This window comes from Vipera berus, assembly GCF_964194415.1.
Source record: "Vipera berus genome assembly, chromosome: 2".
Classification (NCBI taxonomy): domain Eukaryota; kingdom Metazoa; phylum Chordata; class Lepidosauria; order Squamata; family Viperidae; genus Vipera; species Vipera berus.
Window position 1 is genome coordinate 21,585,688 of NC_138203.1, and position 16,412 is coordinate 21,602,099.

The window sequence follows — 16,412 nt, forward strand, 5'->3', positions numbered from 1 at the left end:
TAAAAGACATTTTTCTATTTAAGAATTAAGAATTAGCTAAAATTTAAAACAGAATCTGGTTGTGTATAAATAGTTGTAGATTGATAAACATAGGCTGTGGTCCTGTTAGTAATGTATGATGTATTAGGATGTGAAACAGATGATGTTTATTAGATAGAACATAGCTACTCAGCCACTGCGTACATGTTAGATGCTATAGTTTTTGCTGTAATGAAATAAGGGAAATTTGGGTTGTGAATATTATTTGGGATGTTAAAGGCTAAGTTTCAATAATATAATTAAAATTAAAATTAGGTAAACTTTAATAACAGGACATAGATATATTTCAATGAAATTGAATTGACAAATTTTTCAACTGACCATGCTATTTCTAGAAATTTATTAGTTTAAACTGGCTGTATGAAATGTTAAGGGAAATTGAGAAGGATATTTTAATAATGTAACCTGAATTATGTACTGAAAACTCTGTTACTGAATCTCTGATTACCCAGTCATCATGATGCTTTCTAAATATGTAGATTTTAACTGAAAAACCAATAAAACTTGTTTTTTTTTTTAAAAAGAAAATGATAGTTCCGTGGTTCATCTTTAAACACAGCTATTTTAGCACAAATACTGTACAGAAAATGAAGTTCAAAAGAGCTGAAGGACTGTCGTTGAATGTACTAAATACTGAAGTTGGGAAGTTTGGTTTAAAGTCCTTTTTCCAAAAATAAGGCTTGGTCAAAGCCATGAGGCAGCTACCTCAATGGACTGTTCGGGTGATAAACAGGGAGATATAAACTACAATTGAGAGAAGGATCCAAGAACACCAAGAAAAAGGAAAAGCTCTGTGTGAGAATAGTTTCACAATAAACCGTCACGAATTAGTCAGAGACCCTGATGAAAAATCTCCAGGAAATAGCACTGCCCAGTTCAACCACTTCCATTTGAACCAAGTCTCTCTTATGCTTCATTAAGTTTTGAAAAGGCAGAATCATCTCCTAAAGAAAAGCTTAGAGAGAAAAATACTGAGGTAATGAATAATAATTACAGTATAGTAGTTTATCAGGATGGAGATAGTCAGTACTAAATTGGAAGAGGAGGAAGAATGGTATTTGGGATGTTTTCACTTTGTAACTTGGCGACCATAGTTAAGAATTACCAGAGATATTCCAGGTTGAGTTAAGAAAAGTGACTGGCAACAAAAAAAAAACATATGACGTACATGTAGACTACATCCTCCTAGTTTTGTGTGAATCCTGAATTTCTTGGTACCCAAACATGCAAAAGTTGTTATTTTGATATGACAGAAGACAGAAGAGGAGGTTTTTTAAATACTTAGTTGGAATTTAATCTTACTAACTATATTTAAGTGGCAACGACATTAAGTTTAGTCTTTGCCATGGGTTAGGGTTTACTTTATGGTGTATGACACACTACTAAAAGACCAGGTAGATCTTTCGCTCAAAAAATAATAGTGTGTCCCTATGTTAAAGCTACTTCTGCTTCTACATCTCTATATCCAGAAGATTTGCTCCTGGTCCTCCCCATGTATTCTATCTGGAGTAAGACAATAGGTTGCACTAATCTCTCTGAATGAAAAATCAAGATAGAAATGTAAACAGCAGAGGGGGGAAGAGTTACCTGCATTGATGAGGTCAGGGTCAACTTCATTTTCAGACGGATAGGGTCCCTAATTCAACAACAAAAATAACAAATATTGAATCTTTATTCCAACCATATATTTGATAGACTCATCCATAAGTATTAACCTTCCCAGCCATATTTACAGCATCCTTGAACAAATTGTTACCCTCAGCTGAACTACAGGTCCCATTTTACATAAGGGTATGACAGGAACTGTAGTCCTATTTATCTGAAAGGCCTTGGCTGGAATAGGCTAGTGGATGGGTTTCTGTATTATCTACGTTCTACCCTGTGGTGGCAAACCTATGGCACGTGTGCCTGAGGCGGCACGCAGAGCCCTCTCTGTGGGCACACGCGCCATTGCCCCAGTCCTAGGCCTTCAGCTGGGTTTTATAAAACCTTTTCGTTTTAGGCCTCCACCGCCATGTGCAAAAAAAAAGGTTCAATCAATCAATCAATTTCAACTTCTGGTGGGGAAAAAAAAGATCTTGCAAAGTTGGAACTGATTGATTGAACTTTTTAGTCCCACCCAGTCTGCTGTTACCACTGCAGCCACGCCCACCAATGGGCCACACTCATGCAATTGACCACACCCATGCAATGGGCCACACCCACCCTGGCACCCAACAATACATAACTGGGTTTTGGGTTGCAGTTTGGACACTCAGTGTCTAAAAGGTTCACCATCACTGTTCTATCCTTACCAAACCAAGGATGCCATTTTCACTCTGCAGATGCACAGTTATATCCGGACTGATGAAGTTGCTGGCAAGTAGAGGAATGCCGATACCCAAATTAGCTGTAATTAATTAAGTTAAGGTTCCATTCAGCTTTTATCTACTTTGCTTGTTTAGTTGTGCCTTCAGAAACAAGGAATCAAAGAACTTTCACTGTAGCTAAAGGATACCATACATGCCATCTTCAAATTCAAGAGCTGCCCGCCTGATAATCCTTTCTCTTACATTATCACCACTTTTCTTCTGTTTGCTCTGGGAGTCCTCAGCTTTGCGAAGTGATAATCTCTAAGAAAACAAGGAGAGCAAGAAGTTGGTGTTTCTTCCATGACATTTGGAACAAGCAAATGACAACAGATGCTCCTTTACACTCAGGTACTTTAACATAATAAGAAATAGTATTAGGTGGCCTGGACTATTTATAGCAATTTTCTCTGAGTTGAAAGTTGTAGTTGGTTTTTGAATAAAGTCTTGGGATCTACATGCCAAAAATATCAAATGAAAAAAAGGTCGAAAGCTTATTTTGATTTTTATATGCTCAAAGGTGGAAGGACTCATAAATACGTACAATGGTAGAATGGATGGTGAAGCTGGTGAAATTAGCAGAGATGACTAAATTGATAGCTTTGATGAAAGATTTTGGCAAATTTTATTTCTACTTGGACACCATTACTGGACTTTTTGAGAGAAACGGAAAGAAATGAAAAGCTGATTTTGGGATTTGATGATTAGTATTAGATGGGATTATCAAAAAGAACATAGGCAAATGTTAACCTTAGAATAAGACTTTGATGCATTCTTCTATACATACCTATATCAAAATAGTAACAATTGTTTTCCTGTTTTCCTTATTTTTTTTCTGCACTTTTTACTTTTATTGCTTCCTGACCCATTTTCTTTTTCTAATTTTCTATTGGTTTGTTTATCTTTTAACTTTGCATCATTTTTAAATTTAATTAGTTATTAAAATGCTTAGTTTGATTTTTTAAAAAACAAATGCATTTAAATAAAATTAAAAATAGACAATATATCTGCCCAAAGGGACAGAATGGAAGAAAGGTTGCACTGAATGTTGAATGTAGCAGAGAGGATCTGGATTAAACTAAGCAGAGGAGCAAATGCAGACAATGCTATTATTCATGTCTATTATCATCATGCAACCAAGGAGATGATGCACACCATGCATTCATAACAGCAGAGGCATAATGCTAGACTTTAATTAATTGAACATCTGTTAGGAGACAACCCCTTCATGGATTACTTCCCCTTCATGGATTACTGCCTTGTCGTGGCGAAGGGGCTTGCGTAATTCAATGAAGCTATGAGCTATGCCGTGCAGGGCCACCCAAGACGGACAGGTCATAGCAGAGAGTTCTGACAAAACGTGATCCACTGGAGAAGGAAATGGCAACCCACTCCAGTATCTTTGCCATGAAAACCCTATGGACAGTACCAAAAGGCAAAACGATATGACGCTGGAAGATGAGCCCCTCAGGTCGGAAGGCGTCCAATATGCTACTGGGGAAGAGCAGAGGGCTAGTACTAGTAGCGCCAGAAAGAATGAAGCGACTGGGCCAAAGCCGAAAGGACGCTCAGCTGTGGATGTGTCTGGTGGTGAAAGGAAAGTCCAATGCTGTAAAGATTTTTTCTCCATAGGAACCTGGAATGTAAGATCCATGAATCAAGGAAAGCTGGACGTGGTCAAACAAGAGATGACAAGACTGAACATTGACATCTTAGGTATCAGCGAACTAAAATGGACAGGAATGGGTGAATTTAATTCAGATGACCATCAGGTATACTACTGTGGGCAAGAATCCTTCAGAAGAAATGGAGTAGCCTTCATAGTCAATAAAAGAGTAGGAAAAGCAATACTGGGATACAATCCTCAAAATGACAGAATGATCTCAGTTCGAATCCAAGGCAAACCATTCAATATCACAGTAGTCCAAGTCTATGCCCCAACCACCAGTGCTGAAGAGGATGAAATTGACCAGTTCTATGAAGCACTACAGCACCTTATAGAACTAACACCAAAAAATGATGTTCTTATCATCATGGGGGATTGGAATGCTAAAGTAGGAAGCCAAAAGATAACTGGAATAACAGGCAAGTTTGGCCTTGGAGTGCAAAATGAAGCAGGGCACAGGCTGATAGAATTCTGTCAAGAGAATGCGATGGTCATAGCAAACACTCTTTTCCAACAACCCAAGAGACGGCTCTACACATGGACATCACCAGATGGTCAACACAGAAATCAGATTGACTATATGCTCTGCAGCCAAAGATGGAGAAGCTCTATACAGTCAGTAAAAACAAGACCAGGAGCTGACTGTGGCTCAGACCATGAGCTTCTCCTTGCAAAGTTTAGGCTTAAACTGAAGAAAGTAGGGAAAAGCACTAGGCCACTCAGGTATGAATTAAATCATATCCCTGTTGAATATACAGTAGAGGTGACAAATAGATTTAAGGAATTAGATCTGATAGACAGAGTGCCTGAAGAACTATGGACAGAGGTTCGCGACATTGTACAAGAGGTAGCAACCAAAACCATCCCAAAGAAAAAGAAATGCAAGAAAGCAAAATGGCTGTCTGAGGAAGCTTTGCAAATAGCTGAGGAAAGGAGGGAAGCGAAAGGCAAGGGAGAAAAAGAAAGATACGCCCAATTGAATGCAGAATTCCAGAGAATAGCTAGAAGAGATAAGAATGCCTTCTTAAATGAACAGTGCAAAGAAATAGAAGAAAACAATAGAATAGGGAGGACCAGAGATCTTTTCAAGAAAATTGGAGAGATGAAGGGAACGTTTAATGCAAAAATGGGCATGATAAAGGACCAAAATGGCAGGGACCTAACAGAGGCAGAAGAGATTAAGAAGAGGTGGCAAAATTACACAGAAGAACTATACAAGAATGAGCTTAACGTCCCTGATAATCACAATGAGGTGGTCACTGACCTCGAGCCAGACATCCTAGAATGTGAAGTAAAGTGGGCCTTAGAAAAACTGAGCAACAACAAAGCTAGTGGAAGTGACAGTATTCCAGCTGAGCTATTCAAAATCTTAAAAGACAATGCAGTAAAAGTGCTACACTCAATTTGCCAGCAAATTTGGAAAACTCAACAGTGGCCACAGGATTGGAAAAGATCAGTTTACATTCCAATTCCAAAGAAAGGCAGTGCCAAAGAATGTTCAAACTATCGCACCATTGCACTCATTTCTCATGCTAGTAAAGTCATGCTTAAAATCCTACAAGCTAGACTTCAGCAGTATGTGGATCGAGAACTACCAGAAGTACAGGCAGGATTTCGAAGAGGCAGAGGAACTAGAGATCAAATTGCCAACATACGCTGGATCATGGAGAAAGCTAGGGAGTTCCAGAAAAACATCTACTTCTGCTTCATTGACTATGCTAAAGCCTTTGATTGTGTGGATCACAACAAACTGTGGCAAGTTCTTAAAGAGATGGGAGTACCAGACCATCTTATTTGTCTCTTGAGAAACCTATATGCGGGTCAAGAAGCAACAGTGAGAACTGGACACGGAACCACTGATTGGTTCAAAATTGGGAAAGGAGTCCGGCAAGGCTGTATACTGTCGCCCTGCCTATTTAACTTATATGCAGAGCACATCATGAGAAAGGCAGGGCTAGATGAATCAAAAGTTGGAATTAAGATTGCCGGAAGAAATATCAACAACCTAAGATACGCAGATGATACCACTCTAATGGCAGAAAGTGAAGAAGAACTAAAGAGCCTCTTGTTGCAGGTGAAGAAGGAGAGTGCAAAACTTGGGTTGAAACTTAACATTAAGAAAACCAAGATCATGGCATCTGGCCCTCTCAATTCCTGGCAAATAGATGGGGAAGAAATGGAGGTAGTGACAGATTTTATTTTCCTGGGCTCCAAGATCACTGCAGACGGGGACTGTAGCCAAGAAATTAAAAGACGCTTGCTCCTGGGGAGGAAAGCCATGGCAAATCTAGACAGCACACTAAAAAGCAGAGACATCACCCTGTCAACAAAAGTGCGTATAGTCAAGGCTATGGTCTTTCCAGTTGCAATGTATGGCAGTGAAAGTTGGACCATAAGAAAGGCTGAGCGCCAAAGAATTGAGGCCTTTGAACTGTGGTGCTGGAGAAGACTCCTGCGAGTCCCTTGGACTGCAAGGCGATCAAACCGGTCAGTCCTAGAGGAGATCAATCCTGACTGCTCTTTAGAAGGCCAGATTCTGAAGCTAAAACTCAAGTACTTTGGCCACCTAATGAGAAGGAAGGACTCACTGGAGAAGAGCCTAATGCTGGGAAAGGTTGAGGGCAATAGAAGAAGGGGACGACAGAGAATGAGGTGGCTGGATGGAGTCACTGAAGCAGTAGGCGCGAGCTTAAATGGACTCCAGAAGATGGTAGAGGACAGGAAGGCCTGGAGGAATGTTGTCCATAGGGTCGCGATGGGTCGGACACGACTTCGCAGCTAACAACAACAACATAGGAGACAAATTCAGCCCAGCAAGACCTCTTGCTTTTTACTTTTTAGAGTATGTAATGTGTTCTCTGTATATAGTATATATTACATTGCATCGTTTATATCTCTATAACCCTACCCCACTATCCTTTCATTTATCCTATATTTAGAAAGGAAAAAAGAAAACAACCTTAAAACATAGCCCAAACAAAATAAATAAGGAAACACCCACAAACAAATTTTTGCTGCATGGTTCAGCATGAAATGAACATCTTTGAATCTGACTTCTTTTCCTGATATAATTTCTGGGTGTGAGTACCTGACTTTTTTTGATTCCCAGGAATTGCCTGGACATGTCCTTGCAGCTCTCTCTTTGTAACATTTTTTAGATTTGGTTTCCCTTCTTAGGGCTCAGAGAATGACTGGTCCACCGTCACTCAACTGGCTTCATACTTCATTTTGACCTTATTGGCAGTGATTGGGTGGCTCTTCTGACCACGGCAGAATTTGTTCATTAATTTTCAAGATCCCCAGGAAATTGTACAGGATCTGCATGCAGCCCTGAGGCTTCAGACTGTAAGTCTATGGTTTATGCTAAGTTCTGTATCAGCTGTAGGTTAAGGAGATCTCCAGAGGGTCCCATCTTGATTACACCATTGTAGTACATAGAAATTCAGATTTTGTCCAGGAAGGAGTGCCTAGGTTGCTCTGTAGTCCACGGCTGTTAGGGTGGGAGGGCTTCTCTTCTAATTGATAGAAGTCAACAGCCAATTAGATTAGGGGTGACTTCACCGCTAATCTAACAAGAGAAGCATCGAGGATAATCATTCCCTATTCTGAGATCAAAGAACAAGGAAGGCAGGTTTAATATTACTGCTGAGCTAGACAATATTTATTTATTTACAGTACTCACATTTGTTTTCTACTCTCCTCCCTAGAATATGAGTGGTGAACATCAAGCAATAAAAACAGAAGCTGACACTAAAATAATAATAGAAGCTCAAAAGCTCAAAATTATTTGTTAGTGTGCATTCTCTTCTGCATTCCACAATCACTGCTATGTTATGCATTTAGTACCAATCTGGGACAACTGAGACCCAACAGTGTCAGTTATTAAAAGGCAACATTCTGTTCCAAGAATTGGCAAATTCAAGAACTCTCAAGTGTGTGTGTGTGTGCATGCGCGCGCAAGAGAAAGGGAGTGTACAAATTAAATTTATGCAATTTAATTTGGAACATCTGGAGAATATTATAAAAGTAAGCAAATAAAATGGGAGGAGGTGAAACCTTCACCCATCCCCATGGCTTGACTACTGCTATGCATTCTACATGGAGCTGCCCTTGAAAACCACCAGGAAATGTCAATTGATCCAGAATGCAGTAGCACACCTCTGCTTCATGAATTTCACTGGTTGCCAGTTGTTTCAAGTTGCTAGTTGTTACCTATAAAACCCTACATAGTAAAAAAAGCCTTATTACTTGAAGACCGCCTTTCCCCCCTCCTCCCCCCCCCCCCAAAATAGCATCTGCTTGACTGATCGGATCTGATAGGGTTGGACACTCCAATTCCTTTAATTAAACAATGCCATCTATTGGGATCCCAGAAGTGTGCCTTTTCTATAGCAGCACTACTTGAGGTTCCCCTGAAGATCTGGAGGGAGTCTCAGCTGTTGTTCAAAAGAGCAGTGAAGACTTTGTCCTTCATCCAGGCCTTCGGCAAGGGAGAATGAGGCTCCTCGCTTCATTCCATCTGGTCTGTCACACTTGCAAGCTTTTATTGATTTTATTGTAATTTCTTTATTTGATGGTTGCAAGCTCCCCCAAATCATTGGCAGCTGGGTGACATACAAGTTTAATAAATAAGAATAATCCAGTAATGCTCCACAATATCAGTCCTTTCTCATCAAATCATTCCATAATTTTTTCAAGAAGAAATGCCAGTGAGTATATTATTTGCAAGAGGTATGCAAAATGAATAATTCCTAAGAATTATTCAGATGTAGACTCTACTTCTTTCATCCTGACAACCAGCTTTTTCTAAGCAATCCAAGCCTATTCAAAATCTTTTCCAACGTCAGCTTCAAAATAAGGCTGAGGTAGGGCCCCATCTTCCTGGAATAATGTTCCAACATGTACTAGACTTAAAATTTGCAATGGTAGCTCAGAAAGGAAATACAATACTCGTACACATGCATACACACATGAACAACACAACTTTCACCCTCATTCTCCAAAATGAATGTCAAGAAATATTTGTCATGATTCAACATAATCACTATATTAAGACAGAAGATGTCGGCCCTACAAAGTAGATCAAAGAAAGAAACAGACGCTACGCAAGCCTAAAACTATTCTGATTAGAATGGCTGTAATAAGGGAACCTTGCAAGTGTGAATGTGTTACCCTCCTCCCTTTTTTATGTGCTTGTAGTCTGACTTATACATTTCCAGAAATCTTTATGTATGTATAGACTTAAGCCATGTTTATCTTATTTGCTATGGTAATAGATCTCCTTCTCTCTTTCAAGGCCATCCTCTAAGCTCTCTACAGAGGGCAAGAAATCTTCCAGCCTCAGTGTGAAAATCAACTCAAGAATAAATCAAATATTAATTGGACTTTTGATATTCCATTATTATTACTAACATTACTACCAAAAGTGCTGGTGTCATACCGGAGAACTGTGCAACAGATGTTTGTCTGTATGAGGTCCCAAGAAGGGTGTGGCAAGCTTTGAGCAATTCTCAACTTAAAGTGATTTATACTGAGACAGTAAGAGCCAGTAAGCAAAATAATCCACTTTAATTATTGTAAGGAGTTGCAGCCATCAACCTGAACCTTTGGACTGTTGCTGGGTTTTTTTATCATTAATTGTCCTGGTGGAATAAATCACTACTTGGTCTAATTCAAGACAGATGGTTTTATTTAGCAGAAAAGATTTTCAACAGTGGTTGCAAAAAGGAAATGAAGTTTTATCATCTCCATGGTTGCAAGAACGGTATCTGGGGGAGCCCTGAATATTCCTGTATGCCTTATGCAGAGTTGTGGGTCAATGGCCAGGCTGCTACTGTGATGTCCAGGGACAAGGCTTCTGGACTAAATCTGCAGCTTGTTTTCTTGGTCTCTGCTACTTATTTGAAATTTGAATGTCAAAAGCATAAATATCTTAACACAGTTATTGGGAGGGAAGGGAATGGGATAAATAGAATTTACGTAACTCTTTGGCTATTTTACTCACACAACTGCAATTGGGCCAGATATATGACTGCAATTATTCCTCCTTTAATAAGATAAAGGCTATCTTTCTTAGCCATGCCGCCTAGTTAAATCTGCTTTATACCAGAATCCTCACCCAGCAGGCATGGAAAACTATATTACGTCCAATATAATTTCTATCTGAAAATGCAATCAGCACCTTATAGATGGAAGCTGTTTTTATAGAGTCTTTCTGCAGTTCCTGCTCCCTTCAACACCCCACAACTCAGTAAACAAGAAGCTTGAAGTTTTGTTGTCTATTTACCAAGAAGGATCTCAGGGAGGATTAAAAAACTGAGTAAACCCAATCAATCCAAGCTGCAACCGTGATCTAGGCTATAGAAAACATTTCAAAACAGAGGAGAAAAAGAACAGTCACATGGGTGAAGGAAAACAGACTTGGGAAAAAGAAAAGGTGAAAAGTAGTTGAAAATGCGGCTGAATAATAAGATGGCAATCGACACAGAGACCTCTTAACTAAATGTGAAGAAACAAAGAAAACTGCAGGGATTTGCTCAGACAGTCACCAGGAGTCAACATTGAGGCAAAGGTGAAGGCTAAAGAAATAAAGGAAAATAAAAGAGAGGAAGGAAGGAAGGAAGGAAGGAAGGAAGGAAGGAAGGAAGGAAGGAAGGAAGGAAGGAAGGAAGGAAGGAAGGAAATATTAGAAAACTAGGCTCAAACTGGGATTGTGAACAGCTGTTTTTCAGCAGAATTAAAATGTTTTTTGGCATTTTTGTGAGTCAGTGTTTACTCCTGGTGATTGCCTGGACAAGTCCCTGCAGTTTTTTTGGCAAGATTTTTCAGAAATGGGTTGCTATTGTCTCTTTGCTAAGACTGAGAGAGAGTGACTAGCTCAAGATTACCCAGCTGGCTTCATGCCCAAGGCAGGACTAGAATTCATAGTCTCTCAGTTTCTAACCTGGTATGCCAACTGTTGCACCAAACTGGCTCACATTTTTGGCACTACCAAATATAAAAAAGAGAGGGCAAAACTCTTTGTCATTCCATGGATCTCTTCCTTTTGTAAGCTTCTCTTAAGGAAAAAAAAACAGTGGCATGGACACATCTGCTATGAACCAATCATTTGACTGCAATTGCAACAAGTAAAGATTACAGTACCAGATGATGCATCTATTTATGGTCTAATTTCTTTTACAGAATCCAGGATAGTATACATAGAATTCAGAGCATTTTCAAAGTGAGACACCAATGAGGTCACCTCCCTCTCCTCCCCCCTCCCCCCTCCCAATATCAGCACATTTGATGTATTACATACCCTAAAATATATCCTGGGACCAAAGTTATTCTTTAGGAGTCATACTCCCATAAAGGAATCAAAGATTACCACTGTTCCACAAGGAAATGACTTTTTAAGTTATCTGCTGTCTCACACATGGCTTTGTACAAAGCATAGATCAGATTTGACTTAAGAGATTACCTGTCTATGGAGACTTGGGTTCAGCATATGAAACCGTCCCCCTGGTTCTCGCTTAAATCACTAAATGCAAGCTAACATTGCCAGTGGAAACATTTTGCAAACACACCCATATTCACAGACCAGTTCCAAACCCACCTAAGAGTTACCTCAATTCTTTTTTCATACTTGTCCCCTTTGATGAGACGATGGACGTAGATTTGGGGGACATGGATATCTTCCGGGGCAAATGACCCTACATCAACAATTTCTTCTACCTGGAATGATAGGAAAATAGGAAAGATAAAGACAGAATTTAGTACAGTATACCACATAACTTCGACAAGAATAAGGAGACTGCAGCTTTCCCTTATTTAGCCCACTCTTCCAGATGTGCTAGTACTACAATGCCCAGAAATATTAGCACACAGTCCAAAGCTATACTTGCTGTGAATTATGGGAGTTGTCATCCCAATACACAGAAAGACAGTAATTTGAAGAATAAACCTAACTCATATTCTAATATACTTAACTCATGAAAGTGGGAAATCTTAGTTTAAAAAACATCCTTTAAACACAATGCCAATGAATTACTGCCTAAGTACAGTCTTCCCCAATACTAATTAGTTGCTATGGACCATTTACCGCTAAGATCTCTACTGTTTATTTCTAATAAACATATGGATTATGTTTCTAATAAACATATGGATGTAAATGGTTGCATATGGTCTCAGATGAGCAGAGGTAGAGACAATAAATCTGAGTGAAGATCAGTGAAAAAACAAATGTGCAATTATCAATTTGACCGACACAAAGCCGACAAATGCTATTTTTTTCCATTCTGCCTTTGCCTACTACTGGTAATGATCACTATACAGCAGAAAACCAAAACAGAAAAGGAAGTCAATGAATGTTATTACTCTCAAAAATCATCTGTTCCTCATTCACACAAGCCATTCATATAATATCACCTTTAAGGTCTGAAAAGGAAAGATAATTGAACAAAACAGAACAAAAACCAGATAATTCTTAACCTACAAACATATCTAATAAGTGTACAGCATGAACCACTGCAATCCATTTTCTGTGACCTAGAATTCCTGGATTAAAATCTGTGCTTCAGGCCAGGAAGTACCTGTTCCCAGTAAACCCAGTGAGCATTTGTTTGTAGTAAATACCTGTTTAACTCTGATAACTTAGTAACATCAAGTTAGAACTTATGCCATTCATTCTGTGAGCGCCCCCATAAAATATTCTCAACAGGCCTAATATACCACCATCCCAAAAGATTTCCATCCAGAGCTGGACAGGAAGGCACAGGCCTAATAAGTCAACCTTTCCTGACCAGGTGGCCTCAATTGTATGGAGTATACAACTCCCAGAACCAACTAGTTCTACTTCTAACACATATGCAAACAAGTTGGTGAAGGCTGTATTGAATCATATGAAAATATTATGAAAATGATTCTAGAGTATCTCCAGGTCTACATATTCTGCAGTTACTTAACCTGTACTCTCTTATTTTTTTATATTCTTTACTATTACTATCATGATCATCATCGTCCACCAGGTAGATTTATGCTACATGTGCTGGCTAGTATCATATAGATTAGCTGAATTTATGGACTTCTTTTTAAGTTGTTTTGAGATCCTTTCTATATATTTGTTTGGGAAATAAATTCTTATAATTCTGAAAAACAAGGTAACCCTGAAACTAAGGAAAACTAAAGACTGCGTAAAATGTACTGTATAAGCATGACCCTTTTTAAGAATCTTCATACATTCAGTAAAACTATGTAAATGCCAATATTTAGGTGAGAAGTGGAACTCATTCAATGCTGCCACACACTGTAATGAGATCCATCATACCTGAGAGAGCAGAATAATAATGCTGTTGCTAAGCAACCTGGGATACATTGCAGGATTTTTTAAATTACATTTATTTAATTAGTTATGGGTAAAAGAGCCTTTTCTACACTGTGTAGAATTCCCCGCCCTATTCATCCTCAAAACTCATCTTGAATCTCTCAAAAATTAATGAAAATGCAGACCTTTGTTATTTTAGCTTCTTCCACTGACAAGGAAAAAATAATAATTTGCACAGAACATTATGAAAGAAGAAGACAAGGGGAAGAAAAACAGTGGAATGTGAAAAAAATAGAGGGAATAGAGGCAAATATGGGGACTGAAATACAGATTGCAAGAAGATTCCTGCTTTAAGTCTTCTTCAGCCTGGTTCAGATATGTTGGGCTACAAATCCTGTAAGATCAGCATATCTGAAGGGTACTAGTTTGGTGAAGGCTATCCTTAGTGTCAGAATCCATTTATATCCCATTCATAAAACCCCATCTGCATGTTCTAAAATCTTGCATCTCTCACTGGATTCTGCCATTCCCAAGGAGGAGAAGAGAAGATGTTAATTGGCTATCCTTATCCATTTGTTGCAAAGGTGTTTATTTCAGCCTGCCTGGAGGCAGTCATCAGACCAGGGGAAGAACCTTTGAACTGAGAAGGACAAAGAAAGGGAAGGGGGGAGAGATCTGTCGTAAAGGCATGGAAGATCCCTCTTCCCTTGGAAGGTTTTGACACCTGAACCTTAATTGATCCGGGACTGACCATATGGACTGAGGGGAGGGGGTTTCACTCAGGGACACTTTAAAAGTACCAACCTGTAACACAGTTTTCAGATCCTGTCTAGATTTCCCACTGACAATTATGTTTTAGTAAAAGTTCCTTTTTGGACAATTCTGGCTCCAAGAGTTTTTCTTTCCTAAGACGTGGATTGGGGTGGGACCTGACACTTAGAACTATTTTATTAAATGTTACTCCTCTCCATGATCAAAGGCAGGAAGTCCTTCCCACTATGTATCATTTAGGAATGATTGAGATAACAGAAGACCAAGCAAAAAGACCAGACTGTCTCCATTCAACAGCCTCACTTCCTAAGTGGTTCTCTGCTGCTGAATTTAATGGATGACAAGCTTTATAAGAAAACTTTCTATTTGACTTTGTCCACCAACAACAACCCCATCAGGTTTTTCCTGAAGACTAGCTTTACAACATGATAACCCTTTTTGATGGACGTACATAGTCAATTTTGTTTAGGTTCGGAAGCTAAACAAGTTTGGGCTTGGTTAGCATTTGTATGGGAGACCTCCCCCCCAGAGAATCCCAAGAGAAAAACAACAGACAAGCATCCAGATGTGTCCAGTTGTCAAGTGTCCAGTTCAACTTGAGGAAATCTTTCCTTTACTTACAAGGTTGTTTTAGCTATATTGTACTGTACACCAACATAGAACTGTTTCTAGAGGGGCAATAATTAAATACATTTATAAAGAAAGAGTTAATAGAAACAGCATCTATTTTCCTGCATGCAAAGGATAATAGCTCAGGCTTCAAATGAGGAGCAATCCTTTTCTTGGAAACAAGGATTCGGCTTTTTAGGATTATATAAATGCCTGTGCTAATTCCCTTTCTGCTGAACACAGATACAGTTATCAGCAATTCCCCATTCTCTTCAACTGCTCAGCTTTAAATATACAGATATGTCATGCATCAATTCACCAAGGCCTGTAGGTCTTTCTATGCATTTGTCAAATGAAAGCAGGGGATACTGCACTCTCACATGTTCATCTCTTCCCAATTTTGCTTAAGGCTGATTTTTATGTAAAAACAAAAACAAGCGAAGAGGAGCCAACCATGTCTGAAGATACTTGGTAAGGAAGAAGATGCTACAAACACAACAATCTCATTCTCTCAAAACGCTGAAGAATAGGAAGGACGAATCATATTTAGCCCAGGAAATGTCTGCTGGGGCTGGGAAGAACTTTTTTTGCCTTACCTCTACCACTGTTGTTCTGGCAGCTTTACACATAGGCTGATTGAAATTTCTCGCAGTTTTCCTGTTTGAGAAGAAAGAGCTTAGTAGAGCTGCAGTTATTGTTTTCTATAATGTCAAGAAACATTAGCAGAACAAAATTCAGAGCATAATCAATTCATAGTTGAAAGGGACTGGCCTTCAGGTCCAAACCCAACATAAATCCCAAACAAAGCAACCCCATTTTGATATCTAGCTTCTGCTTGAACATAGCTAGTAAAGGGACTTCCCTCTGTCCTTCAGGCATTGATTAATTACATACAAGCTGAACAGGTACGTCCCCCTCAAAAACAACAACAGAGTAAGTTTTAATAGTAAAGTATTATCCTTGTTTTCAGTCTCATTTTTAACAGTTCTCAATTAACCAGTTTTCCAGATAGGCCTCAACATATTACTATAATGGAGCCCAGATTATCCATCATAAATCAGAATGGTCACACTTTGGGGAATCCACATGACTGGAACCAATTATATGACTTTTGCTGAGGTCATTAAGCGAACATTGCAGTCCTTAAGCAAATCAATGTATTCCTACAGCTGTTTTTTTTTGCTGAAAACAAGCCGAACCCCCCCCCCCAAAGTCTCTCTTGGGATGGTCCCATTCTTCCATGGAGAGTACTTAGAGAATGATTCAATACAGATCAGAGACTAAGACAAAGATGTGTGATATCCCTTTGACTGCATATTTATGAACAAATGCATAAGAAATGTTCATACCCTGTAGTTGTAGCAGAGGATGGGTGTACTGTAGTAGATAAAATATTAGATGAGTGAAGCTATTGGGATTCAACCATGGAAATTCATTAGATAATTTTGGACACGTCACCCTCTCTGAAATCTATCTAGCCTCCTTAAGTAACACCAGCTGCCTGCAATTATTGCAGGTTCGCATCACACCAGGCTCAAGGTTGACTCAGCCTTCCATCCTTCCGAGGTAGGTAAAATGAGGACCCAGATTGTTGGGGGAAATAAGCTGACTTTGTAATAATGCCGCTGGGGGGGGGCGAAAGCCCTAATAAGCAGGCATATACATAGAATGAAGG

General features: G+C 39.2%; 1 protein-coding gene across 1 annotated transcript in view; it reads right to left on the reverse strand.

Annotated features, from left to right (window-relative positions):
• Positions 1-16,412, reverse strand: part of OXCT1 (3-oxoacid CoA-transferase 1) — a 72,182-nt gene that overhangs the window by 27,112 nt on the left and 28,658 nt on the right. Inside the window, exons 7-11 of the mRNA XM_081318378.1 lie at positions 15,334-15,394; positions 11,662-11,769; positions 2,537-2,651; positions 2,334-2,428; positions 1,627-1,675 (exon numbers count right to left, since the gene is read on the reverse strand). Coding sequence (XP_081174504.1) covers positions 1,627-1,675; positions 2,334-2,428; positions 2,537-2,651; positions 11,662-11,769; positions 15,334-15,394 — 428 coding nt within the window. The remainder of the gene's footprint in view (positions 1-1,626; positions 1,676-2,333; positions 2,429-2,536; positions 2,652-11,661; positions 11,770-15,333; positions 15,395-16,412) is intronic.